The sequence below is a fragment of the Egretta garzetta genome, unplaced genomic scaffold (genome assembly GCF_000687185.1).
Source record: "Egretta garzetta isolate BGI_Z169 unplaced genomic scaffold, ASM68718v1 scaffold45, whole genome shotgun sequence".
NCBI classification, from domain to species: domain Eukaryota; kingdom Metazoa; phylum Chordata; class Aves; order Pelecaniformes; family Ardeidae; genus Egretta; species Egretta garzetta.
Genome location: NW_009260028.1, coordinates 7,294,706 through 7,319,340, shown reverse-complemented (window position 1 = coordinate 7,319,340; position 24,635 = coordinate 7,294,706). Strand labels below are relative to the sequence as shown.

General features: G+C 45.1%; 1 protein-coding gene across 2 annotated transcripts in view; it reads right to left on the bottom strand.

The window, feature by feature from the left end:
• The window catches only part of EVA1C (eva-1 homolog C), a 25,441-nt gene that overhangs the window by 716 nt on the left and 90 nt on the right, over positions 1-24,635 (bottom strand). The window contains exons 1-6 of one of the 2 annotated variants that reach the window (XM_035896516.1): positions 24,559-24,635; positions 20,999-21,122; positions 17,801-17,953; positions 6,595-6,738; positions 2,071-2,150; positions 1,247-1,337 (exon numbers count right to left, since the gene is read on the bottom strand). The exon at positions 24,559-24,635 is cut by the window's right edge and continues 90 nt beyond it. In XM_035896516.1, the coding sequence (XP_035752409.1) occupies positions 1,247-1,337; positions 2,071-2,150; positions 6,595-6,738; positions 17,801-17,953; positions 20,999-21,122; positions 24,559-24,630 (664 nt within the window). In that variant the 5' untranslated portion in view covers positions 24,631-24,635. The remainder of the gene's footprint in view (positions 1-1,246; positions 1,338-2,070; positions 2,151-6,594; positions 6,739-17,800; positions 17,954-20,998; positions 21,123-24,558) is intronic. The other variant, XM_035896517.1, reaches the window with a different exon arrangement.

Here is a 24,635-nt window from a genome sequence, read left to right as displayed (position 1 = left end):
TTGCCGTGCCATTTCCGAAGCGCCCGCATAACATAGCCACAACGGTGGGGGGTGCTCGGGGGGACAGGGGGTGTGGGGAGGCTTTTTCTGTCGTGCACTGAACCCACCCTGCACTTGCAGCCTGAATGCAGCCATCTCTGCCTCTTCAAGTTACTGCGCAAAAACCCCAGCCTCTTAGTAACATTATAAAATAGCACCATTACCCCATCTTTTTATTAGCAGCCTACTAGCATTCTCAACCAGCTACCACAGGCATACACTTTTTTTTTTCCAGCCATCCTGCCAAAACAGGCCTTACCCTTATGAAGAGGGGGCATGGGAACAACAACTCTGGGCTCGCCGGAGCCAGGGCAGCATCTCCAGGCCAGGCTGGGTAGGGACCATTTTTCTTTTTTGACATAGTCTGACTTCTCAGTATAGCAACAAGTGAGACCGATGTGGAACGGCCTTTCTCGATGGGTTGTAAAATCCAACCCCGTCTCTTTGGGCGGTTGCTAGGAGGGCTCATGGGTGGTGGGGTCTGGAGGTTTGGGGAGAGCTGTGGGGGGCAGCCGGGTGCCACCGGCTGGGACAGTCTGTCTCGGAGTGCCGGCAGGCTGTGGCCGCCCTTGGTGCTGGCGGGGGAAGCCCTCACAAAGGCCGTGGGATGATGCTGCCTGGTTCTGGGCGTTTTCTAGCAGAGCAGCAATCTTAGCTCCAGAGTCACTTCTCAGCATCAGCCTTTGCTCGCTTCCAGCATTCATGCCTTCTCCTGTGGTGTTAAGAGATCTGGTGATCATGAATTTATTTGCCTAAACAAAATTCGCCTTAGTGTTGCTAAGTCACAAAACCTGCCATGCCCTGTGCCAGCGATGGCTGGGTTTGATGTTTGGTTTTTTTGAATGCCCCTTGATGATCCTTACATGTATGCAAACCAACATTTCCAAAAATGGATCTCTCCAGCACTGCTCCCAGATCAGGACCGGGTTTTCAAAAGTACTGAAAAACTGACAGTCCCCACTGAAAATGCTCATTAAAAAAAGATCTTGGCTGCAGTCTCTGAAAGAGTTTGGATCCTTCAAGATGGAAAGTATTCTATAAATATCAATTACGCTGCGATTGTCCCATCCACAAGACTGAGATTATATTGTAATAATGCCGTTACTATAAACATGGGATTACAAGTCGTGACCTTCTAATGCAATCCTCCCATTTCCTGATATGCCACCATCTAATGAACCAAACAATCTCAGCCTCGTTTTCCTACCTCTAAGGTATGCAAATGTAGCCAAGGAGTTGCTGACGATAATTCCATCTTTCTTTGGAAGACTCGATTCCTTTGGATCAAGGTCGACACCTGTGACACCAGGAGGGAAAGCAAATTCAATCATATCGCAGATGATGAAGCTGCTAAGCCCATACTCACCCAGTAACTTCTGATCTAACAAGTCTGTCTAAAACACGGGCAGGCCAGTGCTGTGCCGCAGGAGACTTGCGGAACATTAGACTAAACGATGTTTGATAAATAAAAAACAAATTGAAATAAAGTATAAATAACCAAGTATGGAAAATGCGGAATATCTAGAAAATGGCAAAATTATTTAAAAGGATCTATTACCAAGCAAAACCCTTCGCCTATTCCCATTAAGCTTTCTGAAATGATTTATTTCCATTAAGCTTCACAGCTCTCAGTGGACTTCCCAGCCCACTGCAGTGCACTCCCGTCACTGATGACAGCGAATATGCATTAGGCACGTCATTAATTTGATTTGCCTTTAAGAAGAGCAGGTGTTGGCCTAACTCTTAAAATCTTCACCCTGTTTCACTTTTACTCTTCCCATGGTTCAACCATAGTTAGAAGACAGCAGGCTGGTTACAGGAGGGTCTGGACATGTCACTCGTTCCGCAGCAGTGCCATGACAGCAGGACCGTGCTCGTGTGGGTCCCATCCTGCTCCCAGCCCGTCACGCTGCCCTCCGAGGGGAAGAGCAGCTCTTTCAGCAGGGTTCCCACCTCCCTCAGCTCTGTGGTGGGAAAGCATCCTATTTCAATCAAAGACAAAGGAGAGCAGCAAACTGTATTTTTTTGATGGTACGCACCATCGTTCTGTTTGATGGAAGACTCACTATCGGTGACCAGGGGATTGACAGCCGTAAGGATGAATTTGGGAACTGAAAAGATGGGAGACAAATTGTGTACTGTTAGTTTCAGGAACCAGATCCTCAGTTAGTTACCAACCCCACTGCTAACCCCGGGTTTATTAATTGGGTTTCCGACGGCGGTATTGAAGGGATCGGAGCAGGTGGCTCCACCACTCAGAGGATGGAGTGGGCGGCTGTGTCCAGAGCCAGGGTGGGCAAGTGCCAGCCCTGCCGGTATGCAAGCCTGGCCCTGGCGCTGCAGCCAGCCTGAGCTTCCCTGGTGGCCCAGAGATGCTCCCTCACACCTGGAGGACAGGGGTGTTTGCAGAGGGGGCGCGTGGTGCAGCTCCAGGTGGAGCTGTGCTGCCTACTCCCACCGTACCAGACCCGGCTGGGGCTGCTGCTGCATTGCTGTGGCTTTTGATAACCTAGTCATGCTCCAACCCCAACAGCTGGCAAACACAGGGCCCTGCGTACGCGGGACCCCCAGGAGAAGGGCTGGGCTCAGCAACGTGTCCTTCTCCCTCCACCACCACCCAGTGATCCGGCGCGCCAGGGGGCACGGCCACCAGGATGCTGTGGCGTGGGGAGGGTGGCGAAGAGCATGCTGCTCACAGGGTTGGCGCTGGGGGGGAGGGAAAGGACGAGGGAAAGGGAAAGTTACTGGGAAGAAGACGGAAAGGAAGGTGGGGTGGGCAGGGAAGGGGGAAAAGGGCAAGCATGGCAGGCAGAGCAAGCCCAAGGGATGGGATGCACAGGTAGAGAGCCAGTAATTTTCACCTAAAGATCAGCAGAACAGCAAAGGGGACAGATAATGAATGCTGCTGTCCTTTGCTAGAGGCTGGGGAGGGCAGCTCTGGAGCTGTGGCTGGATTCACACGCTGGGCCCTGGGCCCTCGTGGAGCTCCAGAAACATCAGTGCAGCCACATACAGTGAGTGGGGGGACCTGCCCCCTTGTTTTCTGCCCCCTTTTTTTTCTAAACCACAGGGGGTGTGCCAACCAGTGGATAGGAGACAAAATTGGCCAACAGCTGGGCTACAGTCAGATGCTAAACTGTGTCTAGATACTGGTTTTTGACAGAGGATAATTCACTGTAATTCTCAGAGAAAGATTGAAAGTCTTGTGCGGCATTCGCTGTGCAGCCTCCGAGTCAAATGGTCGCCGAGGAGGAAGAAGGTGCTCGGGATGGGAAGAGATGCGCTGGGTGGGAATGGGCTGCGTCCTTCTCTATTTAATTTCATTTTTTCCCTTGGTAAGTTTTCACACTCTTCTTAAAATAATTAAATGAGCTAAAAGCAGGTGCACCACGCAGACACTGAGAGTTCACATGTGCTAGATGAATGGGCCCTTCAGATACCCAGCTCTTGGCACCTGGTCCCTGAGCTATGTGAAGGCAGACTGATTGATTTTCAAACTGATGTGAAGGAGAGGGGGAAGGAAGAAATTTCAAGTATGAAGCTCACCTCTATCCCACATAGAAACATTTGCCAATAAGTAGTGTTAAGAAAAGTTAAATGGAACAGAGGAGACTGAGATTTGGGGCTTAGCATAGGTTTTGTTTGAAAAACAACTAAAAATAGCACTTGTTTCTGAGCAGAACTTCTCTTTGTGTGTGGGCTCAAAGTCATAGTTGTTTCCTTTCCTGATGAAGGAATTTTTGGGGGACTCTCCGCTCCTGTTTGCAATAGAAGGCCAACAGAGATAGGGGAGAATGAGCTCATTTCTATTTTGGCTTGTACCTCATTGTAATTCTGAACTGTTTTCCAGCGGCAGAGTGTTTTTTGTTGGTGCAGGAGGCAGACAGTGAGCAGGTTGGTTTGTTTTCAGACTGCACTCTGAATTTGCAGGCCTGGCTGTCAGGAACAACGCGCACGTGTTACGAACACCACCCTGGGAGGACACACCATACCCAGCGCCTCTGTGTGACCTGCAGCTCCTGCCACACGGCCTGGTGCCCAGGCGGGGGCTCCTTCACCCTGTGCTGACGTTCCTCCTGCTCCCCTCCCAGGGGGAACTTCCTAGGGCTTTGCTTGCTACAGGACTGAATCCTTTCCCCATGTCTTCCCATCAGGTTTGAATAGCTATTTCATATGCCATTCAAATATTTGTTGTAGGGGGATGCTTAATTCAAGATGGCATGGACAAAGAAGGCTCCTGACTGCTTGCCCTGTTAATTTTTGCTATGGCTTCATTTCAGACACAAGGACTTTAACTAGGATAAGCTGCATCAGGTCGCTGCACAGAATAGCTGGTACTAATAGGAGGAATTTTTATCAAGATAATCACATTTATACTACGCCTTGTGCCAGCACTTCTTCGTCAAGTAGGGTTGGAGCCAGTCACCTACTGCAAGCTGCCAAAGGCAGCCCACAGATGGATTTTGAACAGCATCCAGGGAGCGCAGATACAACGCAGGGCACGGGGAGCTGTGTTTCCTGAGAGAGGCTCCTGAAGTCCAGGCTCAGCAAGAGCTTGGAGACGTCACGTTGTGCAGACATGAGGTGATGCCAAGCAGGTCACTGGGGGCATTGAGACTGCGAGAAACCAGCACCTCCTGGCTCCTGCTAAGTTTTTACTAGCAGGAATTAACTGCAAAAATAAAAACGCAGCCAGATACACTAGCCCTAAATGGTTGCTGACCACTGAGGTGGGGAGTATGATTTTTTTCACATTCCTGACCATGATGGAAATCCTTTCAAGTGTGGCAGAGCCCTCAGAGAACGTGGTCTGCTCTCTTGTGCTCCGGTCACTTCAGGCGGAGGCCTATTTACCTTATCTTGGGAAGCATCAGGTTAGCAGGGATCTTTTAGTGAGGGGAAAGAATGTAGAATGTCATTCTGGAATATGCCCAAACTCTTCCCATGTTCACTAGATGATCTGTAAAATAATTAGACCTGCAAATCATTGGCTAATGCTTCAGATTGCACAGCTCAGGAGGATTTGGCAAAAGAAGAAGTTTAAAATGTGCCAGCAACACACAAGAACACTATTTACTACCCACCTGTTTTTGCAAAATCACTTCACTAAACAAAAGAATGCATAACCTCACTGCAAACAAACATACACTGGTTTTTCTAGTACACAGATGTGCAAGAAAGAACGATCTGTTATAATTATCCTTATTCTAATTAAAAAGAATTCCATTAACTCATTCATATACAGCATGAAGGCAACTGCACGGCAATGTAACATATTAGTGCAAAGGCAGATCTCCATCTCTCTTCAAAAATACAAAGCTGAAATACTGCAGTGCCTCTCACCTGACAACTCACTCACGGGGAGACTGAAAAAAAAATTCTCCCATGCCAGCAAGGAAGCAGCAGGGGCTCACTTTCCTCTGATCTTCAGGTACATGGTGATCTGGTAATCAATCCTACACTGCTGTTCCCAAAAGCACGTCTCAGATAACCTGTGCCCTTTGACCACTACTTGCTAGAGATGCTGCAAAAGGACTCTGTGATATGTCCCCGTGGACCTGCTGCTGTGACTCCTTGCAGACCAGAAAGAGCCAGAAAGGAGCAGGGCTGGCAGCTTCCTGAGCGGCGCACGGTAAGCAGAGTGGTAACTTGGCGAAAAAGCTTTTACGCATCCCCGGGTTGAAGCAAAGGCGCGTGAGAGACGTTCGCCCCTCACGCTTCCACCCCACAGCTAGCCAGCAGCAGAAAGCAAGAGCCTGAGGAAATCGAGGCTTAAGAAATGTGCAGCTGTTCCTAACAATGTGCAATACCAAAATAAGGCACTACGTTAAAGTTCTGCAACCACCTTTTTTTCTCACCTTTAGTGATATTACACTTTGCTGTCCCACAGCCTTTGCTTTTGAGAAAAAGATTGTAAGAATTCTGCTTTCCCCTGATGTAAATACATTAGTCATGGTAAAGAATACGGAAAACTGTTCCCACTTGTCTGAGGAATGAATGAGCTGAAGTAGGCTTCAGTCCTGCAAGGGACCTCAGACCTTTACTTTTAGTAAGACTTTGCCCATAAGAAAGGAAATCTTGCTGCAAGGCTGAAGGCTGTAGGTGTGTTCACGTGAATCAAGTTTCAGGACTGGTCTTGTACACAGTGCTTCAATTATGCTGGACTGCTTTACCTGCACTGATGGCAGGCAATGCCAGCTTATTTTTCCTAGCTCTGTTGCAGGTGAATTCTGTAGAGCAGACTCTTATGTTGGTAATTTTTCTCAAAATATTAAACCACATACTTTGCATTTTATTATCAATTGCATTTTAATAGGGAAAAAAACCCTAACGCCTGAGTTTACATTAGCTGCAGCTCTGCCCATGGGATTGTTCATGTAATTGGTTGCTCTTGTACGGCTATGTCCCAAACTTCCTATGTTAAAAGGAAGGGGAGATTTAGGAAGCCTCTGTGTGCATGTGTGTGTGTCTGTCTCCGTATGCGTGCACCATTTGGTGTTGGTTTGCTTTGCAAGCAGAATGACAGCTTTAAAATGATCACGCATTTGCCCTTACCACATGCATAGCTGACGTTAAGGTATTTTGTCACTCCAGGTAGGCACGGACTTCCAAAATCCTGGCTAGTGACAGCGATTTTGCATCTCTGTTTCCCGTAACACCTTTTTGATAAAACTTCTAGCGCCGTGTAAGACAAACAATCTGAAAGAAAAATACATTACCATAAATATACAACACTGGTGTTATCAGAAATTATAGCTGCTACATGCATGACTAGAGATACAAATCTTGCTATTGATTTCAGGCGTATGTTTGCCTAAGCAGGATTTCAGAATTAAATATTAAGATTTGTCAATGCAAGGAAGTCAGCTGCAATGCGAATGTGAATTTGCAGCAAGCTGCCTACCTCACGCTGACTTCCAGGTGTATGCTCTGGTTGCAGTTAAGATTCATGTCCACCTCCAAATGAGGTGCCTCGTACAAGACCTCTACGTCCCCTTCATGATCACTTGGAAAAAATAAGCACATTCAAATAGCTCGCCATCTCTTCCATCTCAAGATGAGTGTGCAAATAAAGGGAGATGCAATGCTGCTTGCAGGTCTTTTTCTTGGTCCCTGGGTTATTGACATGATTTGACGGAATGCCTAATTTCAGCTCAAGTCAGGCAAGATGAATTTTTGTGTGTCAAAACAGCTAGGGCTACAGTGAAGTTCGGTGTATTAAAGGTACCTTTTGATTTATTATGCCTGTCACTGGTAGCAGCCATTCTGCCGTGGCGAAAAGGTCAAAACAGGCTCAATATTTAACCAGGGAAACATTTGGCTTCTTCCTCCCATACAAATTCCAGGCTGTTCTAGTAAGGCTGCCACCACAAGCCAAGTCTGCATGCCTCAAGCAACCTCAACGGCATCTACACAGCGCTGCCTTCGTGCCCCAATTACATGAGGTAACCCACAGCATTTTCAAAGCAACCTGACTTTCTGCAGATGAAGAGAGTCCAGATTGCTGAACCTCTCCCTGCGGACTGAGCAAGAAGCATGTGCCGTGTGTGAAAACCCGCCTTGCTAACGCTTACACTTGGAGCGGGGATTTCTTTACTCAAGACTTAGGCCCTCTACCCCAATTTATAAAATAATAAAACTTGATTAGCAGGATTTTAAACTGGAGCTGAAATTATTTGAGTGGCTAAGCGTGTGTGTCAGACAAACTTTAAAAAATCTGCTTTAAAAAAAGAAAGAATGCCTCTAGATGCGATTAAATTCCTGGTATCTGCATGGGCTAAACTCCAAGCCACAAAGCAAAAGCCCTGCTCAGTTTTGGTTTCCAAACAGGAAATATGCAGAAGTGACGAGTTGGGAGTAATACTTTTCTGAAGCTGCCTGCTTCCAGCCAGCGTTACCGCACGCATTTTGTGACTTTCTGTGGATGACAGATATTTCTCACTCTGGTCTTCCGAGACAGGCATGCTCTAGAGGTCTGAAACCATACGTCTCTGGCCATTAAGCCAGTCTTTCTTCCTATAACAAAACTCGGATAAGGACAGCACCTTGCCACCTTCCAGCTGCTGAAGCTCATTTGTGCCTCTCCAGAGGAAGGAGAAATGGTGCTCACAAAGACACCCCAAAGGTTCCCCTAATCAGTCTTGCTTGGAAAGAAAGGGGAGGTTTGAGACTGGAGCTCTTGAGAAAGAAGATTCACCTTTAACATGTGAAAGCGGGGCAGATTTGTGATTTTTAGAGTTAATCCCCTGACACCAGCACTAAAGATGTCACATACTTGAGCGGAGCCAGTGGGAGATACTGGGCTGATCTGTTTGTTTGGTAAAGGGCTCGTGGGTTAGCTTTGGACATGGATTTTTAGGAGAGCAACTCTTTCTTTGTCTTTTCAGAGACCTAAAAACCTAACGCCCATGTGTCCCGGGAGGCTGCTGGGCAGGCAGGAAAGGCTGAACTAAACCTTTGGAGAGTTCCGATTAAGTAAATAATCTGTTTTAGCCTCACTCCCTGGCAATTTTAGATGAGTAAGGATGTATTTGGGTGGACATTTTAGGCAGCCAAGCAGCTTATTTTGGCAAGTAAAAACACAACTGGAGAATACCAGGAAGAATTATCAGATAGAATCATAGAATGGTTTTGGTTGGAAGGGACTTTAAAGATCATCTAGTTCCAAGCCCCCTGCCGTGGGCAGGAACACTTTCCACTAGACCAGGTTGCTCAAAGTCCCATCCAACCTGGCCTTGAACACTTCAAGGAAGGCGCAGCCACATCTTCTCTTGGACATCCTGTTCCAGTGCCTCACCACTCTCGTAGTGAAGAAATTTCTTCCTTATATCCAATCTAAATCTACCCTCTTTCAGTTTAAAGCCCTTACCCCTTGTCCTGTCACTACCTGCCCTTGTAAAAAGTCCCTCTCCAGCTTTCTTGTGGGTCCTCTTCCAGTACTGGAAGGCCACAATCAGGTCTCCCCGGAGCCTTTTCTTCTCCAGGCTGAACAACCCCAGCTCTCTCTTATGTTGAGCTGGACACAGTGCTCCAGGTGGGGTCTCACAAGGGTGGAGTAGAGGGGCAGAATCACCTCCCTGGACCTGCTGGCCATGCTTCTTTTGATGCAGCACAGGATAGGATAGGCTTTCTGGGCTGCAAGCACACATTGCCAGGTCACGTTGAGCTTCTCATCAACCAACAACCCCAAGTCCTTCTCCTCAGGGCTGCTCTCAATCCATTCTCTGCACAGAGGTGAGACTGACTGGCCTGTAGTCCTCCTTTTTTCCATTTTTAAAAGTGGGGGTTATGTTTCCCCTTTTCCAGTCAGTGGGACCTTCACCAGCCTGCCATGACTTCCCAAATATGGTGATAGTGGCTTAGCAACTTCATCTGCCAGTTCCCTCAGGACCCGCAGATGCATCTCATCAGTTCCCATGATTCATAAATGAATGGACTGGGAGCACAACAGCAATCTGGCAAACTGAATTATGTTTTCTACAAGATTTCCTGCCCTGGGAGCTAGTCACAGTGTCTTAAAAAACAGGAGGCTGTTGTGCTGATGGTTTTCTACAAATTCAGTGATACAGGGAGTACATGTTTCATTTTGCCTTTGGTAGATGTTTGCTCATGTTTTTGTGGGAGTTAATAACTCCTTATCATCTATATTCATGTTGGATTTGGCTCTTCTACCTGAGGAGCCAGTTGTCATATGCCTGCAGGGTCTTGGCAGGCCAGTTTTTGGAGAACTTCCCAAGGCTTGTTTGGTGTCACAGGTGAGTGAATGCAAACCAAGGTAACAGCTTCCTGTGGTCTAACAAGATTTTGGCTTTCAGTGATTCAGTCAAAAAATGTTCAATTTTTTCTCTGGTTTATGTGCGTCCTTGCTATCTCCCCAGTAGCTCTCCCAGCAGCTGATATGCCAGCAGAGCAATGAGTTCAGCTTGGAGGAATTCTGTGTACTCGGTACCAAAGGCCCCTTTTTCAACGGCTGCATCTTTGTGCAATCTCCCAAAGCAGACATTACAGAAGTGTATCTGCACCGAAGTCAGAGGAATCAGTGTGTGCTGAAGGGATGTCACGTCCAAGCTTCTTTCAACCAAACTTGCTTGGGGTCTAATAGCAACGCAGAATGCGCGTTAGGAATAACTTATCCTCCTTCTGGTCAAACACCTTACTGCAGTGTCTGAATGAGGAGAGGATTCAGTCAGTGCTGCATTTTGAGTAAATGAGTGACTAGTCCTACTGAACAGTCCCGAAGAAATCGCAAATCAAGAGATGAACATAAATATGCAATGTGTCTTCTTTCTGAATATCTAAATAATGTTTGTGCTACACATATGTTTATAGAGCTTGCTAAACTGGTACCACATGTTTAAAATAAACTGCCTCTTGATAGACACGTTCCCAGCATGCTAGAAGGCTGGTGGCATCCATCAGCAGTGGTGGAAAAGGCAGCAATGTGTGGCTGGGAAAACACTCCATTCTTCACGCCTTTCTCCCAAAGTTGCCCGCTACACACCAAGACTGCCGGTGGATCTTTTGAAACAGACACTGATATGGATGGCATGGAGATACGGGTGTCAAGAAGTGGTTCTTAACTCAGTAATAAACTATCAAACCTGACTGCAGCTATTTAACAGTTAGGGTAGAAAGCCTTGTTTCTGGAGGAAAGGCTCTTTCAGCTCCCTAATTAGCTTTCTTTAGGAAAGTTTTGGCATGCAAATGACATGCCATAAATCATGCAGGCTTTAATGAGAAGCAATTTGTCTTCTGCTTTCTTAAAGCTTTTCTCAATTCAGACAGTAGGAGCTTTCCCTCCCTTTCTTTCCCCCGCTGCCACACAAGCCCTGCAGATGATGGAGCAGCCAGAGCTGGCCTGAGCGCCTTGTGCCAAGCTCTGGCAACAGCGTCCTTGTCACACCCTCTCCAAAAGTTACTAATTGCTGCCTTCTCCCTTGCACGGGGCGAGCCTCAAGACGTGGTGGGTAGGGGATGTGTCTCAAATGTAGATCCGCGTGACACAAAAAGTAACGTGCTGGTGAAGGACCAGGGCACCCAAAAAAGACACCCCTCCACAATTTGTCACTCCAGTACCAGAGCCCAGCTGCTTCTTGCTTTCATCCCAAGCTGCTGGCTTATGCTGCTTTACGCTTTCTGGGCTGTGCCTACCCGCAAAAGAATAAGGAGCTTGCTTTTAAAATCAACTGAAAGCAAAGATTTCACACTACCAAATCGGGATGGCTTGTGCTTTGTGGAGCCCAAATATCAGCTCTGGGGATAAGAATTGACAAGGGGAAGCTATGGAGTTTGGAGCAAGCGAAGGCTGCAGACTCCTAAAGAAAGTTACCATAATAATATGGTAATTTATGCAAGAGCAGAGCACACAGGGGCCTGCCTATGCATCAGAAAAGGGGCATCTGAACCACTGATTCTAGCAAAACCACACAATATGATCGTCAGCACTTACAAAAAGTGTTGCTGATATCTTTCTATTCCAGGTCCAAGTATTGCCAGTTAAAAAGGCAGTATGATACACTAAAAATACTACTAACTGCCAGCACGGGCCATTCCTTAGAGGTGAATACAGCACCAAGGCTTTCTGAAAAGCTGCACCCTCTCTCTCCCTCTCTCTGTGGTGCCTGGTCTGAGGCCCTCGTAGCCTGCGTGAGATTAGCCCGTGGCTTGGTTTTATTTACAAGCGGCTCTGAGTTCAGAATTCATTCTGTAAGTATTTTGCACAAAAAAACCCCAAAACCCCAGACAACCCTGGTCCTTCTCCCCCTCTTGCACATGCATATGCACAGAGTGAAGGATCCATCTGCCAGCACAAACAGCGAGGGCAAGAGACACGTGGAGCTCCCCGCTCACTGGCAGCAGCAGGAACCAGACCCCCCCTGCTCAAATGCTCGTTGCTTTGCTCCGCACCGTTTGGGTCTGCACGTAGACAGGCAGGAGTTCCTTGGCTTATCTTAGATGTGACTGCCAAGTGTACTTTTCCAAACAGTTCAAAAATCTAATCTAGAAAAAACTATACACAAGAAAACCCCTGAATTGCCAGTAAAGCAAACATTAAGGGATGAAGTGATGTGCGTCTGAGCATGCTTCAAGTGACTTCAAACAGCTGCTCAGCCAAATGTGACCTTCCCTGTTCATCTCAGCAGAAAGTTAACTGGACTCTAAAAATGGTGGCTGCTCTCTTCTTCCCTTCAAACAACCGCTTCTCATCCTGCCAGTGCTTTCAACACATTTTCTTTCTGGGGAGCTTTGTCTTGGCAAGATTCATTGGGGCCAAGGGGTGCAATGGCTCCTACTGGCACCTTTGGGGGCTCAAAAGACCTACTAAGCTTCCCAGTTTGCTCAGACTGACAGGGACAAGGAACTTTTCACACCTGATGTCTGCACACAGAAAGAATCGACTTCAGGATTTTTGTGGTGGAAGCAAAATTGACCAATTTTATCCTTACTTTTGCACCCATAACATTCAGTTGACTGTTGTCTCCCCCACCCAAAGTGGCAAGGCAGAAGCTGCAAAGGGAGATGTCAACCTACCCCACGTCCCTGAGCCCTGGTCCTACTACAGAACAGTGCCTCTGCACCTACCCTGCTCACACCATCCCTCTGCCTTTGCAGCTGGAGCACATTTGCTCTTCCACAGCTTCCCTGTAAAAGGTCCTATGCTGTGTTACTAAAATAACTGCTCTGCAGCCTCAGGTTTTTTCCATTCAGGAGCCTGCCACTTGCATGACTGCCCACAGGGCTGGTGTTTGAAATCAGCCCCATACTTAGCTAGTAAATATATGCTAAGCAGATGATGCTCAGGAATGGAACAGCAAACCCAGGCCTTGAGCCAGTGACACAGTCTAGAAAGGACATAGTTACCTTCTCTGGAGAACTGGGCTCAGTGCTTCTGTTAATTGACTAAGCACTCCTTAAAGTGTCTGTACTTCAACATCCAGCATTTCCTAAATTTTGGCCAGCTTACATGGCTTGTGTTTTATGTCACAAGCATGAACCTAGTAACTGCAGTGTGTAAGCGTTTCCGTATCTGCCTACAGGTGTTTGCATCTTTACTTCATTTACATCTGCTCTCAAGAGACTTACACAAAGGACTGGCTCACGCTAGGAGGAGTACACTTCTCTTAGTAAGAGAAGGAAACCAAAAGCTTTTCAATCACTGTTAGTGAATAAGAGATGTAAGCCCTTTGAATTGTCCACAATACTGATACAAAAAAAAAAAAAAAAAAAGGAATCACAGTATCGCACAATACTGTTATGTAACAAAATCATGAGACCTTGTTGGGCTGAAAGGAACCTACAGGATTTTGGAAATCTCTCTTTCTTGCCTTGCTAACACCACTTCTTCTTAGCTGAAAGCCATTTCACTGGGAAGAGGGGATTAGAACAAAACCCAGCCCTCGGGCAAGTCATGCCATGGTGCAAGCTGTGACGAGAGTGCCTGAATTCTCCACCTTCCCTCTCAGCCTCCCAAAAGTGGGAACGGGTAACAGAGTGGGCTGTGCTGGAAAGGACCCTACCTTCCAGCAACGGAGATAGGCAATTCAGGGCTCTGCTGGTCATTAGTGCTTGAGGGAATGCACATCTGACCAGCCAACGCACGTCCAGGTGAAATTTCTGGGAAGGACATTTTAGTGTTCTAGCTTGCAAGTTGCAGCTAGAGGCGACCCACTACCAAGCCTCCTTTCAAGTACTTTCATGTATTTACAAGAGTAATTTATGATTTGAGAAGTGTTTGTTGACCTGAATCTTCCTTGTACTCTCTATGGTAACCTGTTCTGGCACAACTCTTCAACCTCTTTTGGCCAATAAATTTTCTCTTTCCTCATGCACATGTTAGTACAAATACAAAAGAGATAATACATCAGACAAGGCAACAACTCTCACAGGAACAAACTCCGATGGTTTCCTGCTTTAGTGCTTGGCACAATAGATTCCTCTAAGCAGAACCATCTGCTACAAAACTGCACCCAAAAAAGCTTTCATTTTCTTGTGAAGTTTTTGATAATCTCAGCAGAACAGGGAAGTTACTTTCTGTAAATTCTGTACCATCTTAACAGTGCCAGTCATTTGAACAGCCGCAGAAGCAGGACACTGTCTGGGATTTTTTATTTTTCTGCAATGATCCAAAGATCTTATAATGGAAATAATTCCCTGTGCTTCAGTGAACTCTGCGACTTATGGTAGGAGCTTACTTTGCAGAACAAACTTTTCCTGAAGGCAAAATATCCTAAAGTGCCTGGAGCCAAGATTTTACGCGCTGTTCTTAGAAGTGGGCAATGGTGACTGCTCATAGGAATGAATGGCCCTGATGACAAGTCAGAGAGCAAGACCAGAGACATGTAAAAACACCGTATTTCAGTTTGATGGTGAAAGTGATAGAAAACAAGAAAAATGATCTTATATGGAAATTTCACATTCTTTGACAAATACTCTCTCTCCTCCAAACTGCATCAAGCAAGATGAGTTGTTCTAACAGCAGCTTTTTGTTTCTGGTCATTTTTAACAAAAGCAAGAGACATTTTGAAAGGAAAGGTGCCAGTTACACGTATAATTAGGTATCAGCCTTGGGACTGAAGTAGTGCTGTCTTATCAGCTACGGTACACATTAGAGAGCTTTTTGTACTCAGCAGTTCGTATCTTTACCCAGATTCAAATCTTTTCTTCATCTGAATCAGAACAGAGACTTGAATGCACGTTTCCCATAAGCCCATCCTGTTGTGGGCTTTCCAGTTGGCTTTGTCTCGTGTTAAAGCTGTTCCATTGCCTAGGGTAAGCAAGACTTAACCAGACCAGAGGACAGCTCTATTGCAAGGGCTTTATCTAGCAGGGTGCCACTCCTCCTCCTCCGCCTCTGTATTGAAAATGGCACCTAATTTACATTATTAAACTGGCTCAGAAAACTAGTTCCAAGATGCTTAATGTTGAGCTGAGGCTCAGGATCCTACAAGTGCCCCAAGGCCACACAGATATCACCAATACCAGAGATGGATTTACATACTCTATCTCCTATATGGAGAAGAGCCTTTATGCTAAAGGAATTTTACGTTTTACTGTGCCCCCTTTGAAGCAAAGCTCTGAAAATCTGTCAGCTGATTTGATAGACTGTTCACAGAAAAGTGATAGTTCAGGATACATCTGTCTCAGTCCAAAGCTGCTGTTTGTCATTAATTGCTTATCAGCTATATTACATGTAACAGGAGGTCACCAAAATCTAGAGAAGTATCTAATTAATAAAGTACTCCTAGCAGGACCATATCAAGTATGGATAGATGCAAACCTCTTGAGCTCAACAGAGGCTTCCTATACTTGTCATTAGGACCTACAGATGACTTCTCTTCTGCACTGTACTAAAAAAAGGCCTCATAGTTTCCCTGTGATGCAGTGAAAGAAATGGAAAGGCTCAAGCACGGCCTTTAGGCTGGGATGCACAAACGTGGGTAGAAAGAACAATGGATATGTGTTGGAGCAGATTTAGCTTTTGGTGCAAATATATACAAGTACGTGGGCTCTGATTCAGGAATGAAGAGCGGCTGAAGTAAGTTTTCTAAATTGTCTCAAATCGTTAAAATCACGTTGACATTCAAATTACCATTGCTTTCCCTGAGAAAAAGGTACACAGACATTTAAAAAGTCTAATCATGCACCCACTCATATCTGTATGTGCTTAAATAACCACATAAGATTTAAGCTCGAGATGGATAGATCTGGAGTCAATTGGATTTGGCTCCTAAGAGCTAAGTCTTTTGTGAGAACTGAATGTGTACTCTCAAGCCACATAGGTGCTTTTGAAAATCATACTCACTGCAGAGGGTTACTGGTACCATGTAGGAAGAGGCCAAGCACTTTCATTAAGTAATGGGAAATCTATGCAAGGATCTACCTTCTATAGGTCTACCTCATGTTTGTCTCAGGTTTTATGCTCTCTCCGATTACCACAGTTTTAGGTTGCTTTATGGAACACGAAACCAGCAACAGCCAGGGTGCCGCTCAAGAGGTGCTCGTATGCAGGGGGCCACTGTTGCTGTTGCAAATTCTTTCTCTACTTATCCTGGGAAACTTTATCCAGTGAGAAGGGTTTGTAGTATTCTGATCTGTGAACTGCAAGTGCTGACATTAGAGGCAAATGAGTGATTTTCCAGACATGAATGAAGTGCAAGAAAGAAGTAAGATGGCAGCCTTTCTTGATTAGCTGAGCTATCTCTGCTCTCACTAACACCATCATGAAGGATGTAAGGGGTGAGAGCAGAGGATCTCTCAGAAACCTGCTAAAATGTTTCCTCCACAGAACACATAAGCAGAGCTAAAGTCTGTGAAGGACCACACAAGACAGCCAGTGTGAAACATAGACCTGGCAATTTTAAATAGATTCTTGTCTAAGAACAGATTACCATTTTCATCCAATACATTTTTAATAATATCTGTACAACTACATAGAAACATTAGCTTGCAGACAAATGGCTTTTAAGACTAATTATTGATCTCTTCTTGATGTTCAGAGATGCTTCTTACAGACTTCATTTCCATCATGTTTCTTAGGAGTAAAGTTCAGCCTTTGCACAGGGCTGGCACCAGTCATATAAGTCCTTCCCTGTGCAGTATTAAGGGATGTGAACAGCACATGCATCTTGTGCTGGCCTTCTCCACAGCTTGAAAATTTACCTTCATACCTTCAATGTCAACCATGGAACATATTATTCACACAAGCATCAAGCACCCTCACAACCACATACTACTATAAATGCAGATACTTAGCAATAAAAAGTGAGTCTGTAAGTCATAATCGTACACCAGGTGAGACTACACAGAGTGAAGTCAATGACTGGTTATCGATGTAGACCATACAACTACTTACAATGCTTTGGGTTCTTTTACCTATCCAAAAGGGAATGGTCTGTGCCTGAAAGTGTTCACAGTCTGACCAAAGTAATATTACAGCAACATTAATGTATTGTTTATATATTAATTACTAATATAACAACATTAATATTACATATTAATATATATAGCAGGATGCACCTGCACTGGTAAATCAGCAGTGAGAGGGCACATTTCTGGCACTGCAACACAGTGCTCCATTCTGGTAAGTATGGTCCCTGCACCCACCTGGCCCAGGCCGACAGCATCCTCTCACCAACTCCCCATCACAACTGAGGAGCTAGCGCAGACCAGGGAGCAGCCCCGAGAAGCACTCTGCATGTTGTCATCCTGCTTTGTAGGGCAAGAGTTTAGTACTACATACATAGGTCATTCCTGCCTGCTGGACTTGGTGCCAGAAAAGTCCCAGGCAATTTTCTAGAATATTACCACAGTCTTGGAGTCTGGTCGTACAGCAGCATCTAAAGCAATGGACCCTGACCTGTGGACCTTATCCTTACAGTCTGCATTTAAGGCAAGGAAGAGCTGGCAGAAACAGAGATCAAAGAAGATCGTAACAGTAATACAAGGTGTTGTGACACTCGGGTTGCCTAACCACTGTCAGAAGTTGGAGGAAGAAGAGAGGCAAACAGCTGATATTTAGTATACGTCACTTAAGTTCAAGACAGCCCATACTAAGGATTGATTAACTATATGGAAGTTTATTACCTTGCTGCATTTCTTACTCTGTTTCTCCCTTGTACTGGGCAATTTGTTTGAGTTGAAATAAACCCTCTCATGTTTCAACCACTGGTGCCTCCAAAATGCAATTGCTCTTGACTTCAAGTTTTCTCCCCGTCTCTGTGCACCCATTTGTAGAAGGTCTATCACCAATGTAAAAACATACCAAAGGGGGGGACCCGCTCCACTTCTGTCGAGCAGACGCTCTCCTCGTGTGCCCATCTGCCATAGGTGGCAGAGTAGATGATGAGGAACTTGGACTCCTGACAGTGGAGTTTCAGTTCCTGGTTTTCACATGCTGATTTGGTTTTGTATTCAGCTAAAAGAGAAGCAAATAACAATATGGTAGCATGAGGCAATTTACTCGGCAGGACTGTTAATAGCGAATAGCAGCATGACAGAAAACAGCTTTTCCGCAAGTTCTGCTGCGAGTGGTATGTGGCACCATTACAACCAGAGACAAAGCTGATATAGCAAAGTGGAGCATCTCCTCCAACTGAATTGCTCCCATGGGACTATCTAAAGCCTCCGTCTCCTTTTTGAAAGGAATTTAAAAGTTAACTTTTGCCAATCTCCTCTCCCAGTGGAACAGCCTCCCCCCTTCCTGCCTGCTTTCCTGGCTTGCTTTCCACGACTGCTCAGTAGGAGAAGCCTCATCCTTTCCTTTTGTCTCTCCCTGGGACAATGGTCCATTCTACGCCTACTTCAGATGCCCGCCTGAGTGCTGAGAGCCTCCGACCACTCATCAATCATGGGGATGGCTGGCATCACCCAGTGCCACCGCATATAGCACCGAGCGAGCACCAAAGAATGGGAGGCACAAAGGCATGGGGACGGGCTACGTATCCTGAGCCAGACGGTGCTCTCAGCTGCATTTGCACGGCTCCACCAAGGTCAGTGGTTTCCCTGGGCGTGACTATCCAGCAAGGGCTCATTTGAAAGTTTTTCCTGACAAAACCATGTGAATCAGGAGCCTGAGAAAAATACACCCCCTCCCTCTCTCAGCTGGCACAGGCACACTGGCAGCGCTCTCAGCACAGAGGTGGGGAAGCCAGAGAGATCGTCTTCCAGACAGCATGGCTTATCCCTCCCGGGGAACTGGTTAAAATCCACCACCTGGCCAAGGAGGTCTCTTGCTGGCTTAAGCAGCCGCTCTGCTTGCAGCATTTTACCACTCAAGTCTTCCAGGTCCAGGTATGGTGGCAAATCTTTTTACTGCAGATAAGGCCAGGGAGAAGAGTTTATTCTGCTCCATTTTTTTGTCCTTCAAAAATGTGAAAACAGGAAAAGGAGGTTCCTGAGCTGAGCAGGAGAAAAGGGAAACCTTATTGTTACCGAGTGGTATCCCTGTGAGTGGAGTGTGGGTGTTGGTGCTAGGGGAACGGGAGAGAGAAAAACCTCATCTCTGTTCAATAAAGAAAACATTATTGTTTCATTTAGAATAGAACAGATTAAAAAAAACGGGTTAATGTTCTTGGTAATAGTCCAGTTTCTTCCATTTGAGCTCATCAGCAATCAAAAGTCAAAAAAGAGCGATTTTAAAAAATATGTGACTTGCTGCAGATTGTCACCTCTGCAGAAGCACCTGCCGTACCGTACGCCCATGAGACCATGCCAAGAAAAGAGAGGCTCTGACCCAAGGGCTGACAACCTAAAGCTTGCTGTCTGTATGGCTGCGCTCCGTGGTTGCTGCAGAGGCTACGGAAGCACAGACAACAGAAAAAAACCTGCAAGTGGTGTAAGATGCAGGTAAGAATACAGCAGAGACCTCTGCAGAGATACAGCAACAGAGTAATATACAGTATTTCTAACTAGATGAAAAACTAAGGGATTCGGGCAATTGCTTAAGTGCCCACTTGAAGGCAAGGAGATTGTAAAATATACTTGAAGTTATACTCAAGTGATTTCCTGAGTAAGGATGCTTCCCACAGCCAAGCCTAACAATATTGATATCTTACCTACAAATATAAATTTCCTGTCACATGAGATCATGTCATTTGCACCAGAACTGGTGCACTGCACTGGACTATTTCTCAGTTCTGAAGGCAGCACTTGCTGACAAATACACTTCTCACCAGCTTTTGTAAAATTCAGGTTACAGAGAATACTATATGTTCAAAATAGCTTATTTCCAGTGGGAAAAAATATTAAGCAGCTTATAAAAGTAATAAACAGGATCCCAATCCACTTTTGATCAGTAAAAAGAGATTTCAAATGACACAGACACAGCTACGATATTCAAATCCACCTACTATTAATAATGCAGTAATATGTAAAAAAAAATCTTTAAACTATAAGACAATAAAACAGATAATAAAAATGTTAAATTTCAGACATTTTTTTCCCTGATGATTTGCCCAGTCAATCTCCCTGGGAGTTCTTGTGCCGGTGCTTTGCCAAAGGTAACACCTGCCTACTCCATTCCCATACCTCTGCTCTGACTTCAATACTCTGCATAAATTGGCCCTTTGGTTTGCTTGCTATCCCTGTTCCTACTCCACTAATGATGCCTATCCTAATGCTCTGATTAAAGAAAATCTCTTTTGTGCTTTCTCCTTTAGTTGTGGGATAGTATTTCTCAGTTGGTTGGTGAACCTACCCATAAATCATCTTTCAACTATTTTCTTTGGGATCCATTTCAGCCACACTGGGGATTAGCTGCCAAAAAAAGCTGAGCCCCCGGGCTACTGGTGCTTGTTCTCATATACAACAGCAACAACAATTAAAAACCACCAATAAATGAAACCTCATGATGATTGTCTTAAACTTCCATACACTCTTCTCATGTTTACAAAGCGCATTCTCTCTGAGACAGGATTTGTCCCTTTACATATCAACATCAATTACCTGCACAGAATACAGGTGGTTCTACGATGCAGTTCAGTAATGAAGTTAGCTAGGCTTGTGTAATCTCCTGCCATTTTTCTATAAATGGGAGGTAGCAACAGAGGATCTTTGAAAGCTTTGGTCCTACCTCTTTAAGCTTTTTTGCATAGTCCTTATTGTATCTTCTTCATCATTTGGATCCTTAGCCCAAGCATCTGTTTTTACTGTTCAGCTCTATCTTTCAAATACGACATTATCATTGCCATCTCTTCGAAAATAATTTCCAAAACATTCTTCCTTTCTAGTCTGATAGACATCCCACCCTGCCAAACTACACTGGTCATTAAACTGGCAGCAAGCACACTGAAGCTGTAAACACAATGGAGTGCTAAGGTAAAGCAGAAAAAACAATTTGCTATTAATCTAAGAGTCTGAAAACTTCACATGGATTTATGCAAAGCCTTGTGCAATGGCATTTTAACCAAAACAAACAACAAAACATGCACAAAAACACATTTGCCTGATGTGGCTTACTTACTAGGTTTGCATTTAAAGGAGACAAGGAGGAATTTAGTGGTCCCTGGACACAGATCAGGTCCAAAAACCCGACTATTGACAAGGAGTTGGCAGGATCTCAGGTTCTGGCATTCATCCAGTACTTTCTAGAACAACGGGCAAGAAGGATAGGCTTGAAAACAAGGTATGAAGCTATACAGCAATGAGAACACTTAGTTGTACTTTGTTCTATACAGGAGAGAAATCATTCCTTCACAACTTTTTGGCTATAAACATGTAGGAAACGTCTGTGTCACTGGATTTAAGCCACATCTCTACTGGATTTGGAGTCACGGCCACATTTATGGGAACACATTCATCACAGCAATGCCTGTGGCAACTTAGGATGTTACCAATTTGCTGTTGCTTGCCACTTCTCCCTCTCCCCCCAGCAGTCGGCCCGATCTCGCTGTGTGCCACCGCAGCCTCCGTGGTGCTTGGGACTCCGTGCACAGCCCAGAGCAAGCGGGAACACGCTCAGCCCCCAGGCTCTTCATGGATGTGCCTGAGGCACTCATGCACTCCCCCCAGCATTTATGGGAGTGCAACGTCCAGGTTGAAGCATGGCAACTCAAAAAGATGTCTTTTTAACCATTTCATGTCGATATACTTAAATTTACCTGATCACGCTTTCACTTGAAAGAGTCCTAACTAATCACGTGGTGTGCTTAGGGACACTTAAGCGCAACCCTAGCTTTAAGCCTTATGTAGGACCTCCCGCTTAAGGGGAACTTGCTTCTTGCTTGCAGTTATACACATTATCAGCTATTTACTTGACTTGCTGCTTGAACAAATTTCAGATTTGGTTTGATCGGATAGCACAGATATGCCTGTCTATCCTAAGCCTGCTTGTTTTGTTTTGGTTTTTTTTGAAATACTCATCTAAGGCCGTATCTACCCCAGATTTTCAGCCCAGAATTGTATCATTGTTCTTCCTGTGCTGCTGCACTGGGAGTGGCCACAGAAGGAGGGCAATAAAAAAGTCAGAACTGTTACATGCAAAGGGTCATGTGGACCCTCTCCGAGTTCAGCAAAAGGACTGAGTACTCCTAGTGCTCACATTGGTGTTCTCACTTCATCAGTGGTTTCCGAGCTGTAGCTATAGAAAATATGAAGACATTGGCCAAGATGAGTCTGAGTCCAGTTTTTAACACCATCACAAGCCAAAGTACCTAAAAAGGAACACTTTACATGCAGCAGTGTACTTATGAAATGCTTATTCACCTTCAAAGCCCTGTGTAGAGAGGGCTTTCTATACACCATTTTTGGATAGTCTGTGGTGTTGGCCCAGGATCCCTGATGTTCAAAATCACAGCAGGCTGCGATAAGGATGGCCCTGTCTCCAGGTCACCCCACTCTTAACAGGAGTAACCGTAAGACACCATTCTCTGATAGTTTTAGGTACTCCTGTAAAATCCATGGGAATTTTTGCCTTGTTTCTCATCAGAAGGGGTCTCAGTCATAAGAAGAGACCAAATCACAAATTTGCCGCTGTGATGGCACAAAGCTGCACTCTTGTTTCCAGGCTGAGTGAGTTGCCAGTGACTGAATCTCTCCTGTCATCCCTGGAAGCTATCCCTCTCAAGCAGAACTGATGCACATTGCAGCGATCCTGTAACACTTCTGCCTTTTTGTTCCTGTTGGTAGAAGAAAAGGACTTGCATCCAACACTTTTTGAGCATTAAGTGCACTCTAAAGAGTTTAAAAGGGAAGGAACAAGCACAGCAGACCTAATTTTATCAGCCAATTCTTCTTTTACAGAGTTGCAAGTCAAACAAATAACTCTTCCTTAATTGGGATGGTTCCGGAACAGGCCAGTGAAATAGAGTTACGTCTTTATTAAGTGGAGATAGTTGTCCCCTACTGAGTCACCTTCTGTTTGCACCTGAGCTGAATCATCTCCTGTGCATCTGTTTGTATTTTCTCCTACTTGATACAAACAGGAGTCGCATTTTCTATCATGTTGCTGTGCAAAAACATGCAACCACAAAAGCAAACAGTGATACTCGTAATGAGATGGCACTGGGCGATTAATATCTCAAGACAGATCTAACTTTGCAGTGATCCTTTTAACAGGAGGTCACTGTAAGAAATGCCTGTTATGCTTCCTCCTGGCTGAAGGGTAGCGTCATGCCGATTATGCAGACTGCAGATGCGGTTCCAAAGGGAAGGGGAGGAGGGATGAGATCACTGGTGCTCTTTTCTAAGAAATCACTTTACAGGATGTATCTCTTCTCCTTGACAGAACCGCAACTCCCTGAGATGCACAGCATTCGTATCTCTCCTGTTCGTGGCCTCGTCAAAATGCTTTCATGCCTTTGACCAGTGACAGTGCCTGAATGATGACGATAGTTTATACAACAGTTATTCCATGCTGTGTTTATTATATCCAAGGGAAAAAACTGCCCATGGAGACCTCACAAAGGCACTCACAAGCCCAAAATAATCATTGGTGTCACTTTGCTGTAGTCAGTAAAATGACATCAAGGATGCATCTGGCCTACTGTTTTTGGTGGAGCAATGTACTTTCACATGGCCCACAGGTCACATCTGGAATGTCTTTAGAAGTTGCAGTACAGCATGGGCAAGCCACACTTATAAAACTGCCTTAATATTGTTTCTGGAGAGAGGGTATTACTGCCAAACCACTCTGTGAAACTTTTCAGCTCACTAGTGGTGGGAACAGACATTCCCTGTTGTCAAGAAGCAATGTGTCAGCGGCAAGCACAAGTGTTGCAAGCTTCATCAAAGCCTCTGTGGAGCATTTACAACAGCTTCACCAACAGAACATGTTCAGATTCCATTGACTACTCATTTTTGCAATGATTTACTGAATTTGGCTTAACACCGGGCATTTTCACTATGATGAAACAAGCCTTTGACAACAGTGTTAAGTTAGACCTTCTAAGCCTTGTGACAAAAGTTTCCACAGCAGAAAGTAGTAATTTATGAAATATAAATCATTTTAAGCTATACTCAAATGGGCCCAGCAAACAAACCACAGGATATTACTGATACAAATCATGTATTCATGGAAATGCAGATATCTGCCGAAGTGCTTAGGATCTGCTGTTTAGCTGTCATGGTGCCTTTTCAGTGAGTGATGATCGGCACAGAACAAGCCAAATGCCAACCAGAATGCCATCTTATTCAGAGGATTTGTAACTCACCTCTGTCTGATGTTTGTATCCTCTCCTGGGGACAAGGAGGGCCTGTGTGACAGATTAAGACTGGTCTGCTCAGTCGTGACCAGCCCTTGCTTAGAAGGGAATTGATTATTTTCGGGAACTTTGAGAATGGGGTTTCCAAAGCAAGGCTCATCAAAATAGCAGGCAATCTACAAAGCTTTTACAATCCTATGGTAATATCTTGCTGGTCAGACAAATCTTTTCAGCTGTAATACTTTTGATGGCAAACTGACATAAGACACAATGTTATTTCATCCAATGTTGTGAACGCTTGCCATTTTCATACAGCATAGCTCACTGCACGGAAACCGTCAAAAACATTCTGTGCATTAAAAACCTTTACAACGTGCGATACCTGCAAAGAGGTGGGTGCCACACAGTCTATGGGTTCTGTCATCCTGGTTTCAGGCTCCTGAGTACTACACATGTGGT